The 22,707-nt window shown below is 44.9% G+C and overlaps 1 protein-coding gene across 1 annotated transcript; it reads left to right on the forward strand.

Moving 5' to 3' along the window:
* Positions 1 to 19,223: 19,223 nt before the first annotated feature.
* On the forward strand, positions 19,224 to 22,451 carry LOC308302266 (valine--tRNA ligase-like; the record flags this gene model as incomplete). Its single annotated transcript, XM_080746525.1, has 1 exon — positions 19,224 to 22,451. The coding sequence occupies one exon, from the start codon at positions 19,224 to 19,226 to the stop codon at positions 22,449 to 22,451; it is 3,228 nt and encodes a 1,075-aa protein (XP_080602651.1).
* Between the last annotated feature and the right edge of the window lie 256 nt (positions 22,452 to 22,707).

Below are 22,707 nucleotides of genomic sequence, written 5' to 3' on the forward strand. Positions count from 1 at the left end.
CGACAAGTGCTGCATCCCATTGCTGTGAGAGGCGCTGCGCTGTTTGTAAGCAGCTGATTGGCTTATTAACACAGTGTTGCTAAGACACAGTCTCCGCCCCCTACACACTCCCTTCCCAAGCATGGGCTGTAGGTTCACTCCATCCACAAGTTGCCTGCGAGAGACGATACGAGTGCGTGCGAGCGACCATACGACAGTGCTCGGCTCAGAACATTGTTTAATGTCTTAAAAAAAACGTGTGCCAGAAGATTGTGTACAAACATATTAGACATGAATCTATGATAGGTGATAGGCTAAACAAAAAGGTGAAAAAGCAGGCAAGCAACAGAAAATAAGCCATGGATATTGGTATTCCTGGGAACACTACAGTAATCTTGTCTGCCAACTAAAGCGACCCCAGACAGGCTGGTATGTGAAATAAGCATGCGTTGATTTTGTTTTTAAAACCTAATGGTTATTGCTGTATGCCAATATGATTAAACTAGTGTTGGGTAACCAGAGAGTGGGCACATTAGGACCAGGTAGACCTAGGCGATATGTTTTGGAAAATTGAGAGAAATACAATATAGGACTACACTACATGATTTTAAGGTAATAGGTTAGCTGGCCCAAAGACACCCGAATTAATATTGTGAAAGGAAAAATATGATTTAATAGAGGAAAATACCCGTTTTAGCCAATTTATAACCAAAAATATCCGATTTTTCGCCCCAAAGACACCCGACTTAATATTGTGAAACGAAAAATATGATTTAATATAGGAAAATACCCGTTTTAGCCAACTTTATAACCGCATGTCTCCTTAGAAAGTGTCCCGTATTTGAAACTCTGGGAGTTGGCAACCCTATTTAACACGGTTTTATTGTGAAAACAGCAGATCTACATGCTCACAACGCCTCTCATAGCGAGGCGCTGTGAGCATGTAGATCGGCTATTTTCACAATTTCTGCCTCTTATATTTGACAATTTGGCCAATGTTTAATTTGACATTTTAGAGGTATTAATAAGTCCTTAAATTGTCACTTCAGAAACGTGAATAAAGCATCTCTATACACTTAAACTTTATGTTGGTTTGTTTACTGTTGGGTGAGAAAATACATTTGCACATTAAGTTAATCATCTGGGCACCACCCAAAATAATTTGGGGACCCCCCTGGGGTGGGTAGAACACACAACCTGTGAAAAGTAGAACATACTTTACAAGGAGAGATGAGCGTTTGTCGAATTTCTACCTGAGAAAATGTCCTAATCTGAACTCGATATGTACTCTATGTACGTGCCTGTGTGCGTGCAGTGCCAGTAGTCAGTGTTTTCCTTTTTCTCACCTATTTTCATCCCTGATTATCCATCCATGATTAGCCCTAGATACAATATTTACAGAGGCTTGTTTGTGTGTATGAAAAAAAGAACAATCCTCTCTTCTCACTGTACAAAAGGTTTTGATTCTCAACAGCAGAGGTAGAGACTTCATCCTCATCACTGCGGTCCAAGGCAGCAGGAAGTCATGTGACCAACAATGACCATGTTTGGGGATGACTCGGTGTCCACATGATGAACGGGGAACTTGACCCCGATGACCTCTTGGACCAATTAGCGTCCCATCAACTTCTGAAACCTAAGGTGTCCCTGTCCCCAAAACACACAAGCACACACGCGCGCACACACACACACACACACACACACACACACACACACACACACACACACACACACACACACACACACACACACACACACACACAAACACACACACTTTAACTCTTCGTCCATCTGTTGCATGGCCCCTGTCAACCAAATGCCACCCGGTGACATAATAGACTTGTCAACCTTTCCCCTCCTCTCTCGCACGCGCACACAGAGTTCTTGGTTTGACATCTCCTGGCCTCTTTCCTCTGGCTTTGTCTTCGCTTCTGTCATCCCTTCTTCTTTCTATCCATCTCTAAATGAACCGCTTAATTGTTTTTGTTTTTGTCTACAAGATCACAGTGCATGGCATTGTGACGTGTGGTGAGCTTGTAGAATTGGCTATTTTTGCCACGCAACACAGGCTGGGTTAAGGACACAAAATTGTTGCTCAGGCAGAATATTCTAACTTTTTGCGGGTGTTTTTCCTCGTAAATGAATGCCCTACTTGATCAAAACACAACGTCACACACTAAAGCATCAAAAGTAGCAGATCCACAAGGGGACACAGGGAGAACATGCAAACGCCACACAGAAAAGCCCTTTCACCAACCCCCACCGAGGGTATGTGCGATTGTGCGTTGTATATGCAGTAGCCGGATTATTCGGACTGTTTTAGTGACGTACACCTGCCCACGGGCTCTGCACATGAAAATTAGCTATATTATCGTGTATAGATATTAAAATGAAGTTTATGAACTGTCAAATGAAGTGGATCGAGTGAAAGTAAACTATTCTGTCATATACCCAATACAATATTTAGGGAGAAAGTATAACGGCTACAGTAAGTGGGAAGATCATTAGAGCGTGACAGTGTTCACCCCCCACTGAGTCACTTTCATTGTTGTGTTACAACTTGCACTGTAGGTTCTGCTACTTTGGCTATACTTGAATTTGAATCCTGAAAAGAAACAGGTTTTGGACATACAGCCATACAGTATGAGGCTTCTCCCCCAACAGCTATATTTCAGGTCTTGCAGAATAATTCACACACAATTGTCCCCACAATCACAACCTAAACGTGGTCCCATTTTTATAACTCTTTATAACTCCCAGAAAAACTGCAGGTCTGCTTCAGCTGTCAGTTGTTTTTAAATCAAAGCTAAAGACTTTGTTTTTTGCCACTGCATTTTAGTGTGTTTTTTATTTATTTATAGATAGATAGATAGATAGATTTATTTATTTTCGTGTCATGCACCAAAAAGGTGCCCAGCCCACATGGACTTACAGGACACATACATATAAATCATTTATATATGATATTTGCCCTTTATTTTTCAGTGTTATTCTTACCCGTTTTGTTTAATGTATTCACATGTCCTTTTATCATGTGTTTCTATAGAGGCTATGCACGTGACATCGTCATCATACCAGGAAGTTATGTGGGAACGCCAACTGAGTGTAAAAAAAAAAATACTTTCTGGCCTTGACAGCCCAGACATCCAAACAGAAAAGTCCTATCTCATTGCATTAAACAATGTTAAACTCATGATGTTAAACTCATTTTGCAACCCACTTTGCCACTCGACTTGCCACTTGATGATATGGTCGACACTCTAACGGTGTTAAGGTCTTCGCACACTGCTGCCTTTATATCCGAATGAACCGAATATCGTAGCAAATTCCGGAGCACGTAAATAAATAAATAAATAAATAAACCTCACGTTATGTCATTGTCAATGGCCGGGTTTCCCAAAGCGTGGTCATAGAGACCAAGCCCTGACCGCCATATTACCGGGTTTACATGGGTTCGGGCAGAGCGACTTATTTAGCCCCCTACAACTACACCATCCTTCAGATTTCACAAACAAAGTGCTTAATAAAGTCTCACTCCTGTCTAAATATGGTACGACATTCTATAATTACCCATATCCTCTGTGTTCTTTAATAAGAAACCTTTGTATCCTATTGTTTTCTGTGTTTCCTTGTATTTACCCCATGCGCACCAACCCCATCTATGGACACCGAGATGTGGGCGTGGTCTTGCAAAAATGGGTCCGGAAATACATGGGAAAACAGAAAACGATCTGATAAAAAGGCTTCTTATTAAAGAAGACGGAGGATACAGGTAATTATAGAATGCCGAGGGCTTCGTCTCTACGACCATGCGTGAGCTACGGAGGGCTGAAATCGCTTTAGGAAACCCGGCCAATCACGTTTGCACATTCGCATCACATTGCACAGTACTCCGTATTTATTTTCGGACCAGGGTGGCCACTGGGTCCCTGCTTTCTCACTCTCTCCTTGGCCTGAAAAAACTTTTTGCGTATTTCGGATTTCCAAAACGCAACGGGGAAAAAAAAAAAAAAAAAAAAAAAAACGCTGCAGTGTGCAAGTCCCTCCAAAACCTTCACGTACATATCTCTGTATCAATGGCGTCTCATGGACGTCGGACATCGTTTCTGTCCATTTATTTTTGTAAATGAATGCCCTACTTGATCATACTACAGGTTTACAAAGTTTACTTTTGATGCTTTTGAATTTGAATCCTGAAAAGCAACACGTTTTGGACGACATTTGAGGTCAGACAGAGACGGAAGCTGTGCAGCTACAGTAACTCGTCCTTCCGCTGTCCTCTTGGTTACAATCAACTGTCCAAAAATGTTGCTTTTCAGGAAAGTAGCAGATCCGCAAGCTCAAAACGAGTTGCTACACGCCACGTGTCAAGCTTGTAGATCTGTTACTTTTAATGGATTTGCGTTACGCCGTAGTATGGGACGTTAAATTACAAAACAAACACAAAAATGTTAGAAGTTATTTTTTGCCCGACGGCAAATGGTTCCGTTAACAGGTGAAATCAGAGAGCAAGAGGACGATCCTCTCTGGGTTTAATTAAGAGGAAGAAAGAAAGATTTAAAGAAATTAGACCTATTACTCACTCCGTTTCTCCCTTTCATTTCAATTCCTCTGAGCCTCCTCACTCTCCATTGTACTGTTCTCCCTCTCCCTCTCCCTCTCCCTCTCCCTCTATCTCCCCCCCCCCCCTCTTTCTCTCTCTCTCTCTCTCTCTCTCTCTCTCTCTCTCTCTCTCTCTCTCCCCCCCCCTCTCTCTCTCTCTCCCCCCATTATAGTCTACAACGCTGCCTGTTTCCATCCTTCTTTGTCCCGGCCTCCTCCCTCATCTCTCATCCTCCTCTTTCTCTTTCTATCATTTTCACCAGACTCCTCTAGCGCCACCGTCTGGCCTAACTTTGGCTGACCTTACGGAATTCAAAGCTGAAACTGAACTCCTTTTGAAGAATGTATAAAAAATGTATATGAAATGGAAGCTTACCATAATCACAGTCAATCACAGTCATTGTTAAATTTGCAGTTCAGCACAGCACATCTGAGGTGTGTGTGTGTGTGTGTGTGTGTGTGTGTGTGTGTGTGTGTGTGTGTGTGTGTGTGTGTGTGTGTGTGTGTGTGTGTGTGTGTGTGTGTGTCGTTGACACCGTTAATGTTACTTGCATCAAAGCAATTATGTTGTGTTTCCTCACCTAATCTAAGATTTCATCAAAGCCAAGAATTCTTACACAACCCTCTCCGGTATTAGTTTGAGCTTCTGGAAATAACCCGGCTACACTTGGCTGGGAATAGGGAATATATGTATATATTTTAATAGATTTTTTATCGCATATTTTCTGCGTTGTACATTTTTTATATATTTACCCTCACAAAAACATGCAGTAATCCTGGTCTCTATACTGCCTCCCCCTGGCCAGCCGGGGTGCCTGATGGAGGGGAAAGGAAACTTGTTGGAATAACGTGTTCCTTCCCCGCTACGTACTACCGGGGAAGCTCCCCCTGTCAGGTGATGAGAAGCGGCCTGCTAGCTCCTCATGCACTGAAGGAAGCATGAGCTCAGCCCAGGTTGGCAGAGGGAGAGCAGAGCCCAGGATTTCCGCTTAGGCAATTGGCACCGAAATGGGTTACAAAATCTTGGGATCTAACAGTAAGGGAAAGAAAATAGATATTAAAATGAACTGTCAAATGAAGTGGATAAAGTAAAAGTAAACTATTCTGTCATCTACCCAATACAATATTTAGGGAGAAATTATTGCGGCTACAGTAAGTGGGAAGATTATTAGAGCGTGGCAGAGCGGAGAGTTTTTTTCGCCCTACTGTGTCACTTTCCTTGTTGTGTAAATTATTCTCTACTCTTGCATCTGAAGATCCCCTCCATGGATTTAGTCAGTGTGCCGCAGGATTGTTTTATATGTTGTCTCTGTCGGGCGGAAACCTCGTACCCTATACCCCAATACCAGTCCAGAACGCTCGCCTCAAAATTAGGGATGGAGCCCTAAACAAGAGTAGGTCGTTAAAGGGGAAGACCACCCATTTCAATATTGAACTATGTCATTAATATACCTTAGAGGAGTTGTGTGGAAATAAAAAAAAGTTCACCCCCTTCTGTGTTGCCTAGAAATGGAGGATTGATTTGGGGGTTTGTATTGTAAAGTACAATGTGTGATGTCATCAAGTTGTACTTTACAATACAAACCCCAAAATCAATCCTCCAGTTCTAGACAACACAGAAGGGGGGGAACTTTTTTTCTATTTCCACACAACTCCTCTAAGGTATATTAATGACATAGTTCAATATATATAATATTGAAAATGGGTGGTCTTCCCCTTTAACCCAATAACAGATTTATTGTTATCAATAAGCTTTGGGCTTATCAAGATTGTTATCGAGCATAGCGGCCCATGATGTCATGTTTAAATAATCACGACAAGAGGCGATCAAGACATTATTACAGTACTATCCATAATATAAAGCCATTTAACACTTATTTCACACTAATGAATGATTGTTTTAATGGTATTTAATGATATGTGTTACTTTAGTCAATTGTCATCTTCGTAGATGTTGGTCAGCCACAAACTCACAGTCGCAACAACTGGCCAATCAAAGAAGATACCTGTTATGTTCTGAATTTGTTGTCTCATATCTTTCCACAAAATATTAGGAAACACTCAATAGTGGGCTCGATAAAAGCCCGGCTCAATAAGCAGGATCGATAAGGTGCTCATTATCAATAAAAATGTACAAGCTCCATCCGTACTCAAAACACAGTCGCCCTGGGCGCAATGTCGACAAATACTGAGCGATCTCTACCTGGTAACTCAGTAAACTATGCCTAAACTCAGTGCCCGGTGTGTTCTACCTCAGGGTCTTCAACGTTTTCAGGCCAAGGTCACCTCTACATATTGTATGAATGCGTTATCGACTTGTCTGACAGCGCTGTCATGAGTCTGTTGGATTCGTGTTAATGTTTATTCAGAGATTTATCCACTTCAATCGTCGATATGTAGTAAACTTGACCTTTCACTCTGTACTTGGTCTGCTGTTTTTGACCTCTACACCAAACCTCTTTGCCTAAATAGCCGATCTACAAGCTCTCAACGCCTCGCAGTGCGAGGCGTTGAGAGCTTGTAGATCGTCTATTTTGGGTTAAAGTTCTCCTCGGAATAGAGATGCAAGGGTTCAAAGTATTTAATTGAAAATAATTATCCTATCGCACAATGATTTGGTGGCCCTCCCCAGTAGTAACGCTGAGGACCCCCTAGGGGTCCCGGACCCCCTGTTGAAGACCCCTGTTCTACTTGATACTTGGGTCTGCGCCGTATGCTGTGACAGGAAAAGAAATATATATAGAAAAAGCGTATGCCCTCCTGAACCTCCTGAATCAAAGTAGCGTATCTGAAAGGCATTATGCACTGGCGTATGCCATGGCCACAGGAATAGCCATGGAGTGTATGCCCTCAAAAAAATCCTAGAACACACCACAGCCTAAACCTAACCTTATTCCTAAACTTAACCTCAATAAACCAAAACCTAACCCTATTATTCATAACCTCATTAAAACGGTGCCAAAACCAAACCCTATTCATGGGTTTCAAATGTAGTCCTACACCCGTGACCCGGCCATGTTGAGGACCAACACAGGTGTTCCGATTGGTGTAGAAGAATTCTGGGCCAATCAGACACATTGAAACATAGGACATAGGACTACTTTTGAAACCCAATAATTATTTTTAAACCTAACAAGTAAAACTATGCCTAATAACCCTAAACTTATTCCTAACTTATTAATTATTCCTTTTTTTTTCTTTTTTTTTTCCAGAAATGAATCCATATACACAAAAGTAGCAAAAACCTAAAAGCTCACAACTCGCCAAGTTTTTTGTAGATTGGCAACCTTTTCTATTTTTGGAAGTTAAAGTGGTTGAGAGTGTAAACAAATGTAGCAAACATAGCCGTTCAATTGAGCTTATTAGATTTGTTATTTTGTGCCTTTGGAACACATTTTATTTGTATTTATTTATTTGTTTACTGAAAAGCAACGATATTATGATGATGATAATGGTATTTAAATTTGTAGTTCACCCAAAAAACTACAAACTAACAATTCATTGCTTCATGGTTGAGTAATTGATAGAAATTAGTAATTTAGGGGGGTGAACTACTCCTTAATTTGAGTTACCGTACTCACTTGGCCTGCTTCCTAAGATAAAATAAGATAAGACCTTTAACGATCCTGCCGGGGAGGAATGAAGTTGCCAAAGACAAAGGAATTATCCTTGAGTCCAGAGAACAAGCACAAACTTTTCTATAGTGTTGATTTCTGGGAAAACCAAAAGCCACAATCAATTAAAAAAAGAAAGAAAACATCTCTCTTTGAAGAGGTCTTTAGACGTTTAAGAGTGGGCCAGTAACTGGACTCTTTGATGTCATCAGAACACATATGGGAGAGGCTGGTATTTGGCAACTCTTGCTTTTTTTTTTGTATTAGCAATTATAGATGAAACTGTATAAAGTCCTTGGAAGCAGAAGCAGTGCAGTATTTTCTGTCTCTTTCATGAAACAAAATCTCTCATCATGAGCAATATGTGGTGTTATTACGGTATGTGTTATTGCGCATATACCCTACTGGGCTGAACTATGAAGACAAGGTAATACATATTGCTAGGTTCTCTAGGTATTCAAAGTCGCTTTACAGGGCAAAATAAAAACTACTTCATTAGGAAAACCTAGTTTAAAAGGTTAAAAATTATATATATTATATATATAATCCCACAATTTTGTAACCCATTTTTCACCCAGTGCCAATTGCCTAAACTGTAATCCTGGGCTCTGCTCTCCCCCTGTCAACCTGGAGAGGGCCCCGAACAGAGCTCATGCTTCCTTCAGTGCATGAGGAGTGAACATTCCACTTCTTATCAACTTCCCCGGTTGGACGTAGCGCGTGGAAGGAACACGTTATTACAACCAGTTCCCTTTCCCTTCATTAGGCACCCCGGCTGGCCAAGGGGAGGCAGTATAAAGACCAGGATTACTGCTCTGCGACGTGTTGTGAGCTTGGAGGTCGGCTATTTTCGGTGCTTGATACCACACTGAACTTTAACCGTTATCAAGTCAATACTGGAGATGTGGCGTAACGGCATGGATTTCTACACAGAGAGCGCAATTCTTTCAACATAATATGCTGCGTTCAAGTTCAGGAGAGTCTGGGAAAGGCAATTCTTTTGAATGCTGCATTCGGGTATGTTATGGAAAGGAGGCATTTGCATTTCTTTCAGCATATAAAAACTGCATTCATGGTCTGGAGACAGCACTTTTTACAGACAGATAAAAGGGCAGGGGCTCAAGCCCCCTTTGATGTCTATGTGTGCACGTGCCTGGTGGGGACCCTGTAATGGTAAGTATTTTGAAGTCTATTCTGTGCCTGACTGCATGGGATTCCTAGTGGAGGTCACTGAGGAGTCTGTAGTCCTACATAATTGCTGTATACAGAGTAGCCTACGTTACAGCAACTGTGCGCATGCGCATTTACACGCATTCACATGCACCCACATTCACGTTTTGAGCGGTGCTAACCGTTCCTACACTTGGCTTTGTCTGTTTGCACGTATGTTATTTCCCGCAGCTTCACATGACACTTAATGAAAAGGTTTTTCTCCAGTGTGGATACGCTGGTGTTTCTTCACACCACTTAACCAACTGAAACTCTTGTCACACTGTTTACAGTGAAAAGGTTTCTCTCCTGTGTGGATACGCTGGTGTGTCTTCAGGGCACCTAACTGACTGAAACTCTTGTCACACTCTTTACAGTGAAAAGGTTTTTCTCCTGTGTGGATACGCTGGTGTGTCTTCAGTTTATCCAACCAACTGAAACTCTTGTCACACTCTTTACAATAGAAAGGTTTTTCTCCAGTGTGTATACGCTGGTGCCCCTTCAGGGCACCTAACTGACTGAAACTCTTGTCACACTCCTTACAGTGAAAAGGTTTTTCTCCTGTGTGGATACGAAGGTGAATCTTCAGTTTATCCAACTGACTGAAACTCTTGTCACACTGTTTACAATAGAAAGGTTTTTCTCCTGTGTGAATACGCTGGTGTGTCCTCAGGTTACCTAACTGACTGAAACTCTTGTCACACTCTTTACAGTGAAAAGGTTTTTCTCCACTATGGATACGCCGGTGAACCTTCAGGACACTTAACTTGCTGAAACTCTTGTCACACTGTTTACAGATGTGAGTTGTCGTCCCTGCATAAGTCAGCTGATGTGTCTTCACTTCTCCTGGTTGAGTTAAAGTCTTGGTAAACTTTTGATGACTGTAAGATGTTGGTTTGTCTGTCTCTCCATGTTCCTGGCTGGTTACAATTCGGGTGATTTGCTGGAAGGATTCCGAGGGGATCTGTCCATTTATGGGAATTTGGCAATAGAGGTCATCATGGCTCTGAGATCTGAAGTATGTACAATTAGAACAGCGGACCTTAGTCTGGGTAGATTGAGTGTGGCTGTTCATCATCAAATTGCATGGACTCTGATGATGGGGACAGCGTTTTAGCTTCTGTTGGGTAAAGGATATAATGTATTTATCCTCTGTCTGACTCCCTATAGGTTATCTGCTTCTTAAAGGACAGTGAGTAAGGCCACTCAACCCTCTGTTCTCTGTGGAATGAAGTGATTTCTTTTTTCATATCTTATATATGAGCAGAGCTCATGCAGGTCTGACCTCACTCACAACACAGACGGTTGCCGTGCATGCCTGACAACACCGATGTGCGCAGGCTGCCGCCCCTCCATATTTGGGCATCAATGTGACATCACCCGCCGTGATGGAAGAGATCACGATGAAAGAGATCCACACATAGATGCCACACCGTTATTAGACCCAGGTTATTCAGTTAGTGTGGTCAGGGCAACCGCACTATAGTACATGTCCTACTTCATATCCATCCAAAGATGGATATGGATGTGTGTGTGTGTGTGTGTGTGTGTGTGTGTGTGTGTGTGTGTGTGTGTGTGTGTGTGTGTGTGTGTGTGTGTGTGTGTGTGTGTGTGTGTGTGTCCTGGGCTCCATACTCCATGTGAAATGGCATCCAATGAATATATATCTGGGATGTTTTGAAACCATTCACCATACATACATATATATGGAACAGAGACATCTGACTGAATTATTCTCGCTCTCTCTCTCTCTCTCTCTCTCTCTCTCTCTCTCTCTCTCCCTCTCCATCAGCCCCCCTGCTGCCTCATCCGAAAAGGCTCATTTCACTATATTTCTACCTCTATGAATTGTTGTGCAGTGTGTGTGTGTGTGTGTGTGTGTGTGTGTGTGTGTGTGTGTGTGTGTGTGTGTGTGTGTGTGTGTGTGTGTCCGTGCGCGTGCGCGCGCGTGTGTGTGTGTGTGTGTGTGTGTGTGTGTGTGTGTGTGTGTGTGCGTGCGTGTGACAAACTTCAAACAGGCAGATGGTCAGACAAGACTGCATGTGAGACAAGGATCAAACCATATCTTCTTACTACCAGTAAGACTCCCTAATCGGGAGATAAGCGACCGTTGGTCGCTTATCTCCACAAATAGGCCAAAAGTTTGTTTTACCAATTATTACACTCTATGTGAACATTTACATCAACAAATCCCAAGTACTATGCAGAACGACCCATTTCAAGTTTTTAATGTACAACAATATTTAGAAAATAGGTCTACAAGCTGACAGTCCTCGTCCCTTATATTCCCATAGGTTATATGGAGATCTCAGTGTTTGTCAGTCCTTGTTCATTTATGCCCATATATGGACATCTCTATATCTACTGTAACAGTCCTTGTCCCTTTATGCCCATATATGGAGATCTCTTAACTGTAAGTCCTTGTCCCTTTTATGCCCATATATGGATATTCCTGATGTCATCAGTATATGAACATATATGGGCTTTCTGATATGCCCATATATGGAGATCTCTTAACTGTAAGCCCTTGTCCCTTTTATGCCCATATATGGATATCCCTGATGTCATCCGTATATGCCCATATATGGGCTTTCTAATATGCCCATATATGGAGATCTCTGTATCTCCATATATGGGTATAAAAGGATACTTCAGGTCTGACATCAGGTTTGTTTATATTGGGTTGCTAGGTTTGACATCACAAACTCTATGGGCCATCTGACCTAGAAATCTATATTTGGGCATAGATGACTCATCGTGACCTCATCACACGTCGACCGCACGTGTGACGTGTGACGTGCGGTCGACCGCACGTGTGACCGACGGACGGCCGGTGGAGGTTTTCATACTAAACTGCGACCTTACGGTCGCAATAAATGCGAGAAATCTCTGTGAGTATGTATGTATGTGCCCCGCGTATCTCGAGAACCGTTCATCCCACCGGCTTCAGATTCGGCACGCACGTTCCCCGCCGTGGCGCGGAGTGCAGTGCCGGGCCTCGACCCGACCCGACGCGCGGTTTTCCCGAACCAGCGCGAAACGTTCGGAATCTCCTTATGCGGGCTGATTGTTGACATCAGGCTGTTCCGGAGGAAATCGGCACAAGCGCTGACTCATTGTGACATCACTTCATAAAAGGCTCTGACATCATGTACGGCACATGAGTCAACAAAAGATCTCTGTGAGTGTTGTGACGGTTCCCTCAGTAGGAGGTACTGTAGGCCTTTAGGCCATATAGGGTTTTATGGTTATGTATTGGTCACTCCCTTGGTTATAGTTATTTGCTTTGTATTAATTTGTGTTCTTCTCCTGCCCATAGGACTGGGGAGCAGCATTGATTGACTGACGATCATTGATGATCTGATTGGCGTGCACCTGGGCCCGGGTCCACGCCTATAAAAGCCTGCTTCCCCAGTCCTCTCCCAGCTCTCCTCACTCCAGCTCCTCTCCCACCATTCCCCTTATTTGTTATTTCTGTTAGCACATGCAACACTCACACACTACATCTCTCACTCATCCATACATGCACTTCACTACTGACTTGACTGACTTCCACACCTCACTCTTCATTTTGGTATGTTTTCTTAACTTTGATTATTTAAATAAATTGTTTAAACTTTGTTTTGACTGCGTCTCCCCCAGTTTTTGTTGTGTTCCATGTAACCCCTAGGCCAGGAACATAACAAGTGGGGGCTCGCGCCGGTACATTTTGACTTTTTTGCAGTGAGTTTGGGGAATCAAGTGATTCTCCCTTCTGCATTTGTTTGCTAGTGCTGCGCTGCAATAGTAGAGTCAATTGGCTAAATTCTGCAGTAGTAGAGTCAATTGGCTAATTTGGGCGTCGGTTAATGGCTCGTTGGCGCTGTGGTTTTGTGAAAGCAGTGTCTTCATTTGGGAATCATTCCGGGGGTTCCTTTGTCCTGTTTGATCAACAGTCCGGTGAGTACAGAAAGCGCTGCTATGCGTTTTGGTCTGGACTTTAAGTTTGGGAGATGCAGTTAACTTTTTGGGTTGAATGTAACCTGAGTTCCATTGGTTAAGTTTCATTAGTATTTGGTTAAGTTTGGTGGGGAGGTTTTTCCTGGTTTATTGTGCTGCTAAAGTGAAAGTTAAAGAGTTTCCTGGCTGGTTTTAATTCAGTTTTCATACAAGTGTCCCTGTGAGGTGCGTTTTTTATTTTTCAGCTACTGGGGTTAAAATAATGCAAGTCGTTTAGGCCCGGGTGGTTTAGGTGCACGGGGCGGCTGGAGATTGCGGGTGCGTGCCGGTGTGTGCGTACCCCGTCTCGGGAGCGCAGCCAGGTGGTGTACGCAGGTCGCCAGCTAGTGGTTGCCTTTCCTACCCCTGGGTTAAGCTAGGCCTTTGCGGTGGCCTTCATGTGCATAAATACCCACCGTTAACCAGCACATCCAGTCGGGTGGAGTTAGCGGGGTGGTTTAAATAGTGGGGCACTTGTATTTTGTGTTTTGTTTAACCAGCTAGGGGACTGTTAAAGCGCACTTTAGCCAGGATGGTTACAGTAGATGAATTTGTAGATTCTCCTTCTGAGGAACTGTTAAGTCAGTGCACCAAAGACCAATTACTTAAAATAGCAGAAAACTATAACATTGAAATTGGGCCAGTTGACAAGAGATTAAAGGAGACTTTATTTCGATTGTTGAGAGAGAATTTATTTGAAAAAGATGTTCCTGTTCATAAGGGACAAGGGGCAATGTCTACTCCAACAAAGTCAGATGTCACAGCGGTGGCGCCGCCGTTTGTGATGCCTGTAGTGTCGGTAGGGTTGACATTTGAACAACAAAAAGAGTTAATTTTGTTGCAAGCTAAATTACAAGCAGATCAGGAAAAGGTGAGGCTAGACACACAGAGTGCTCAAGAGAAAGTGAGACTAGAGCAGGAAAGAGTGAGACTAGAAACTCAGTATGCAATTGAAAAAATGAAACATGATACTGAACAAGCTAAAATACAGGTTGAGCAGAACAAGTTAGATTTGATAAGGGATGGTAAGATGGAACCTGCTGCACAAGTATCTCCTAGACCTGCAGATCAGTCCGAGGGGTCGTTTGACATAAATGGAAATCTCCGTCTGGTGCCCAAGTTTTCAGAACGGGATCCAGAGACATTTTTTGTAATGTTTGAGCGGGTGGCTAACCTGCGTAAATGGCCTGATTCGGTGCGCACATTGCTGTTACAGTGTGTCTTAACCGGCAGGGCGCAAGAGGTTTTTTCGGCAATGAGTGTGGCTGACAGTCAAAAATATTCCTGTGTTAAAGCAACGGTGCTTAAAGCGTACGAGCTCGTCCCCGAGGCATACCGCCAGCGGTTCAGGTTTTCTAAGAAACATGACAAGCAGTGTCATTTGGAATTTGCACGTGATTTAACTACGTCTTTTAACCGCTGGTGCAACGCCTCGGAGGTAACAGAGTTTGAAGAATTGTGTGACTTGATGATTTTGGAGCAGTTTAAAAATTCTGTTCCTGCTCGAGTGGCGACGTATATTAATGAGCAGAAAGCGCGCACTGCTGCAGACGCGGCAGCGCTCGCTGATGATTTTGTCTTGACGCACCGTGAAGAGTTCAATGCGGGAGGTGGCAATCATGCTGCCAATGAGTCACATGGCCGATATGAGAAACCTCATCCTGTCGAAGCTAAAAGTAACAGCAGTGGTAATGTGCGTGAGTCGGAAAAGGTCTGCAGTCATTGTCATAGGCGGGGCCACTGGAGATCAGATTGTTTTAAGTTGAACGGTTACCCAAAGACTGACAATTTTAACGCAGGTGATCGGCAACCAAAAGGGGCTGGCATGTCCGCTCCAGTTCATCCGGTGTCCACTTGTGTTACACCACATTTCGGTCGAAATAAAGATGCAGTAGTTGCAGCAGTAGATTCTTACCGTCCATTTATCATGAAGGGTTCTGTCTCTTTGGTGCAAGGTGGGGAAGAAGTACCTGTAACTATTTTGAGAGACACAGGGGCTTTTGACTCATTTATTCAGGCTGGTGTTCTTCCTTTAACCAATGATTCTGACACGGGTGACAAAGTTCATATCCGGGGCATAGACATGAACATACTGTTGGTTCCCTTGCATAAAGTGATGCTTAAATGTGAATTGTTCCAGGGAGAAGCAAAGCTTGCTGTGCGTCCAGCACTGCCGATTCCAGGGGTGACGGTCATCCTGGGTAACGACCTGGTTGGTGCTCGGGTGTGGGCAGAGTGTCCACCGCCGGCAGTGGTGACGTCAGTTCCCCTGGTGACGGGGGAAGCTAATAAAAGTTACCGTGACTGTCCAAAGGTCAAAGTATCTGAGAAGTTTCAAAGTATCAAAACTGACAAGCCTATAGAAAAGTTGGCATTAGTTCATGATAAGATAAAACCGGTGTGTGGCGTTAAAGCTGAGTGCCGGGTGTTTAGTCCAGGAGACCAGGTCCTGGCTTTACTTCCAATGGTTATATCACCATTTCATAGAATTTCAAAGTTCTCTGGTCCACACAAGGTGGTGAAAAAGGTCTCAGAGCAAAGTTACATGATCTCAACACCCAATCGTCAGAATTCCACCCAACTATGCCATGTAAATTTGCTTAAAAAATATTGTCACTAAACCCGATGATTTTCCGCTGTCCAGATTCTCCATTTAGGCTCAGTTGGTCCTTCTTTTGTCCTGTCATCATCCCTTAAGTTCTTCATTGACATCAGTTGCCGGGGTGATGGCCTGCAGGGGGGGTTAGCCATTGGAGGAGCAGTGGTTGGGTTTGGTAATACAGTGCTGGTGTTTATTTGGGATTCTGTTTTTATACTTTATTATTACTACTGACCAGTGTCATGTTAAAGTTTAAAATTGGGTTATATAGCACCTCTAATTCTAGAGTTTGGAGACCCAAAAATGTGTGCATGACTTGTGTTCTCTTACCCTAAAATGTCTACTGGGTTTTCTCCATTTTAGGCCATCAGGTTTGTCATCTCTTAAAAGTGCTCCAATGTACAAGGTTGCTGAGGTGATAGGCAGGATGGTGTGGCGGGGTGGAGTTGAGGTAGATATAGGGGATGAGTGGTACAGGTAGTATGTAATACAACATTTAAAGTACAATATTCAAAGTAACAGGGTGTCCGGTGATCCCTTTGGGACCCCGTCTTTATGGGGGGGGGTGTGACGGTTCCCTCAGTAGGAGGTACTGTAGGCCTTTAGGCCATATAGGGTTTTATGGTTATGTATTGGTCACTCCCTTGGTTATAGTTATTTGCTTTGTATTAATTTGTGTTCTTCTCCTGCCCATAGGACTGGGGAGCAGCATTGATTGACTGACGATCATTGATGATCTGATTGGCGTGCACCTGGGCCCGGGTCCACGCCTATAAAAGCCTGCTTCCCCAGTCCTCTCCCAGCTCTCCTCACTCCAGCTCCTCTCCCACCATTCCCCTTATTTGTTATTTCTGTTAGCACATGCAACACTCACACACTACATCTCTCACTCATCCATACATGCACTTCACTACTGACTTGACTGACTTCCACACCTCACTCTTCATTTTGGTATGTTTTCTTAACTTTGATTATTTAAATAAATTGTTTAAACTTTGTTTTGACTGCGTCTCCCCCAGTTTTTGTTGTGTTCCATGTAACCCCTAGGCCAGGAACATAACAGTGTGTATGTATGTATGTAATCCGCGTATCTCGAGAACCATTCGTCCCACCGGCACGCGCGTTCTCCATATATGGGAATAAAATGAATGCCCGTATGCGGAGCTGATGTCTGACATCAGAGTTTTCCGCAACCGGTACTGTGTGTGCAGAGATCTTCATATATGGGCATAAGTGGACAAAGGCAAACAGATGGTCAAAACGGGTCCTATGACAACAGGTATATTGGGGTTTGCATTAAAGGGTGGGGCATTCATGGGGTTTGCATTAAAGGGTGGGGCATTCATTCCCTATTTCAAATTTGGCACGCGCGTTCCCCACCGCAGCAGGTAGTGCAGTGCTCGGCCTCGACCCGACCCGATACACGATTTTCTGGAACCAGCACGAAAGGTTCGGATTCTGATGTCTGACATCAGGATTTTCCGGAACTGGCACTGTGTCTGCATAGATCTCCATATATGGGCATATAATGGATGCAGACAGACAGATACAGATATCTCCATATATGGGCATAAATGGACACAGGCAAACAGATGGTCAAATATCTCCATATGTGGGCATAAAGTGGACGCAGACAGACAGATACAGATATCTCCATATATGGGCATAAATGGACACAGGCAAACAGATGGTCAAAACGGGTCCTATGACAACAGGTATAATGGGGTTTGCATTAAGTTTGTCTCCTCCTCCATCTGTTTGTCTGTGTCCCTTTATGCCCATTATGGAGATCTCTGTATCTGTCTGTGCCTCCGACTGTGTTGCAGACACAGTGCCGGTTCCCCCTTTAATGCAAACCACATTATACCTATTGTCATAGGACCCGTTTTGACCATCTGTTTGAAAAAGCGACAGAGATCTCATATATGGGCATAAAATGGACGCAGATAAACAGATATCTCCATAAAGGCATATATGGGCATACAATGGACGCAGAATCACAAAGATCTCCATATACGGGCATAAAAGGGACACAGACAGACAGATACAGAGATCTCCATATATGGGCATAAAATGGACGCAGATAGACAGATATCTCCATATATGGGCATATATGGGCATAAAATGGACCCAGAACTATAACTGCAGTGATCTCCATATATGGACATAAAATGGACGCCGACAGACAGACAGATACAGATATCTCCATATATGGGCATAAATGGACACAGGCAGACAGATGGTCAAAACGGGTCCTATGAAAACAGGTATAATGGGGTTTGCATTAAAGGGCGGGGCATTCATTCCCTATTTACATTGTTCCGAGTTGGCCAGGTCGCCGACTAGACGCTGGGCCGCCCTTACCTAAAAGAGGAACATTGCCCAAATTCATCCTGAATCATGTCCACATCATGGAATAACCTCTCCTCTCCTCAAGACTAGACCAGGACAACAACACCTCAGTCACAGTGTCAGTCAGTTACAACAGGAGGGAGTATAGAGGATAAACACGCACACACAACCCACAAGACACAAAACAAGTGTACCTAAGAGTCCTCTACAGTGAAAAGGTGGGTCTTCTAAGCATGTTTTTCCTATGGTGTCCCTATGATCAAAGAGTGTGCTCCATAACTTCGGTGCCAGCACACAGTGTGTTGAAGACTCAGAAATAAATAACAAATAACATTACTACTAATCTATCTATAAATTAGGGAAATATACGTACAACCCTCGCAGGACGTTTGTGCTGGGAAAACCCTTGAAATAACACAGAGTGATGTTTGGGTCAATCGGGTGATGACGTCATCATCACATAAACGCCAATGAGGGACCAGCATTCTAGGTGACGTCACCATCAATAAGTGCGACCTGATATAAACGTAGAGGGTGATGTCATAATATTGAGGCATACAGTATACAAGGGCCATGAGAGCGGCTGTCTTTGCAAGTAGCAAAGCATATGCCAGATGGACACAAATGTTAAGCTTGAGGATTGGTGGCTTCACATGACACTTTGACCAGACTATAAGTGGGCCAATTTCCATGATTGGTCAGGTTACTTTAAAAAGGGCGAAGCGGGCGCAGACCTCTAGTATTAATAACTTATTATCACTATTTCACTATTACTATTATTATGACTACAGACACAGAGCAGAAAGGAGCAGAGATAGCATTAACACTAATAATAATAACTCATCTATTATAGTTATTATCATCATAACTATAGTAGTGTGTTTAAGACAATGGCTTCCAGCACCATGCAGACCGAGACCAATACAGCTGCTGCTGCTGCTGCTGCTTCTGATTCCACTGACGCTACTGTCAATGGTCCACCAAAGACTGAAGCCCAGCTGAAAAAGGAAGCAAAGAACAGAGAGAAGATGGAAAAGTTCCAGAAGAAACAGAAGGAGATGGAGGAAAAGAAGAAGCAGCCAAAGGCGGAGAAAAAGGCCAAGCCTGACAAGAAGGAACCGGGAGTGATCACATACGACATCCCCACCCCGTCCGGAGAGAAGAAAGATGTTGTCAGCCCCCTTCCTGAATCGTACAGTCCGCTGTATGTGGAGTCTGCCTGGTACTCCTGGTGGGAAAAACAGGGATTCTTCAAGCCCGAGTATGGGAGGACGAATATTTCTGAGCCAAACCCTCAAGGTGTCTTCATGATGTGTATCCCTCCACCCAACGTGACTGGATCTCTCCACCTGGGTCATGCGCTCACCAATGCCATTCAGGACAGTTTGACCAGATGGCACAGGATGCGAGGGGAGACCACCCTGTGGAACCCTGGCTGTGACCATGCTGGCATCGCCACCCAGGTGGTGGTCGAGAGAAAGCTGTTGAGAGAGCGACGCATGACCCGCCATGACCTGGGCAGAGACGGCTTCATCCAGGAAGTCTGGAAGTGGAAGGATGAAAAGGGAGACCGTATCTATCACCAGCTGAAGAGGCTGGGCTCGTCTCTGGACTGGGACAGAGCCTGTTTCACCATGGACCCTAAACTTTCCTACGCTGTCCAGGAGGCCTTCATCCGTATGCATGAGGAGGGCGTCATCTACCGGAGCAATAAGCTGGTCAACTGGTCCTGCACTCTCAACTCTGCCATTTCTGACATTGAGGTGGACAAGAGGGAGTTGACAGGCAGGACTCTGCTGCCTGTTCCTGGCTACGAGGATAAAGTGGAATTTGGAGTGCTGGTCTCCTTCTCCTACAAGATCGATGGGTCTGACGAGGAGGTGGTTGTGGCCACCACCCGTATTGAGACCATGCTGGGAGACTCTGCGGTTGCCGTCCATCCTGATGACCACAGGTATCAGCACCTGAAGGGCAAGATGGTCCAACACCCCTTCTGCGACCGCAAGATGCCTGTTGTATTTGACGACTTTGTGGACATGAACTTTGGAACGGGTGCTGTGAAGATCACCCCAGCCCACGACCACGACGACTACGAGGTGGGAAAGAGACACAACCTGGCCTTCATCAATATCCTGGATGAGTCAGGGCGGATGAGAAAGGATGAGGATACCCCTGTACCTGATCCGTACAGGGGTATGAAGCGTTTTGATGCCAGGAAGGCAGTGCTGCAGGCTCTGAAGGGCCTGGGCCAGTTGAAAGAGATCAAAGACCACCCCATGGTTGTGCCAGTATGCAGTCGTTCTAAGGACATCGTGGAGCCCCTGCTGAAGCCACAGTGGTACGTCAACTGCACAGACATGGGCAAGCAAGCAGCGGACGCCGTCAGGGAGGGCCACCTCAAGATCATCCCAGATCACCACAATAAGACCTGGTTCAACTGGCTGGACAACATCAGAGACTGGTGTATCTCTCGCCAGCTGTGGTGGGGCCACAGGATCCCTGCCTACTTTGTCACCGTCAGCGACTCGTCTGTGAAACCAGGAGAGGACATGGATGGCCATTACTGGGTGAGTGGGAGGACAGAGGAGGAGGCCAGGGAGAAGGCAGCCAAACGCTTCAATGTACCTGCCGACAAGATCTCCCTCAGACAGGATGAAGATGTGTTGGACACCTGGTTCTCCTCTGGGATTTTCCCTTTCTCCATCTTCGGGTGGCCCAATGAGACACAGGACCTGAACGTCTTCTACCCAGGAACCCTGCTGGAGACGGGTCATGACATCCTGTTCTTCTGGGTGGCTCGCATGGTCATGATGGGCCTCAAACTCACTGGCAAGCTGCCCTTCAGAGAGGTGTATCTGCACGCTGTGGTGAGGGACGCCCATGGGAGGAAGATGAGCAAATCCCTTGGGAACGTCATCGACCCGCTGGACGTTATCGCCGGGATCTCCCTGGAGGGTCTCCACACCCAGTTAGAAGAGAGTAACTTGGATCCGGTAGAGATAGAGAAGGCCAAACAGGGTCAGAAGTCCGACTACCCCAGTGGAATTCCGGAGTGTGGCACCGATGCCCTGCGCTTCGCCCTGTGCGCCTATGCGAACCAAGGCAGGGACATCAACTTGGATGTCAACCGTATCCTGGGCTACCGTCACTTCTGCAACAAACTCTGGAACGCTGTCAAGTTTGCCATGAAGGCACTGGGGGACAACTTTGTTCCTTCAGAAGAAGCCCAGCTTTGTGGAGAGGAGGGCGTGACAGACAGGTGGATCCTCTCCCGGCTGTGTGCGGCCGTGTCTCTGTGCGGCGCGGGCTTCCAGGCCTACGACTTTCCCGCCATCACCACAGCCATCTACAACTTCTGGCTGTACGAGCTCTGCGACGTCTACCTGGAGAGTGTGAAGCCAGTTTTCAGCAAGGCAGAGGAGGACGGTGCCTGCCAGACACAGGCCCTGGTGTGCGGACAGACCCTCTACACCTGCCTGGAGGTGGGCCTGCGTCTCCTCGCTCCCATCATGCCCTTCGTCTCCGAGGAGCTCTTCCAGAGGTTACCCCGGCGACGACCCCAGGACAGCCCCCCTAGCATCCATGTGACGTCCTACCCCGACACCGACGAGTTCTGCTGGGAGAGTGACGAGGTGGACCGTCACATGGAGTTTGTGATGACCGTGGTCAAGACCATTCGATCACTAAGGGCGGATTACAACCTGACCAAGACACGAGCTGACTGTTTTCTCCAGTGTATAGACGGTGAGACGGTGTCCCTGGTGAAGGCGTACAGTCTGCAGATCCAGACCCTGTCCTACTCGCAGGCTGTCGTCCCCCTGACAGGAGACCAGGCCGTCCCAGAGGGTTGCGCCGTGGCCATCGCCTCGGACAGGTGCACCGTCAACCTCATGCTCAAGGGACTCATTGACGTGGAGAAGGAGGTGTCTAAACTGACCGCCAAGAAAGGTGACCTGGAGAAGCAAATGGACAAGCTGACTGAGAAGATGGCCAAGAGTGATTATAAGGAGAAGGTACCCATCAAAGTCCAGGAGCAGGATGGCGAGAAGAAGCGACAGAGCATAGTGGAACTGGAAAAGGTGAACAAAGCCATAGAAAACTTTAAAAGGATGATGTAGCCTCAGCCAAAGTCTTTGCTGTGTCCCATCAGTTTAGTCTATTAACACCTTGCTGAATACATTCCATAATTGGTGAATAAAAGCTCCTATTTATTGGACCCTAGTCTCCTGTAAATTCTGCATTGTTTCTGAAATAAATATTGTATACTATACATTTGATGTGTTGTTGTTGATGTATTACCTGATTATCGTCACTCTGGATTAAGAGCGTCTAATAAATAGGCCTACCTACAGTTTACAGTTTAGGCATTTAGCA

The sequence above is a fragment of the Nannobrachium achirus genome (assembly GCF_963921795.1).
Source record: "Nannobrachium achirus genome assembly, chromosome: 17".
NCBI lineage: Eukaryota > Metazoa > Chordata > Actinopteri > Myctophiformes > Myctophidae > Nannobrachium > Nannobrachium achirus.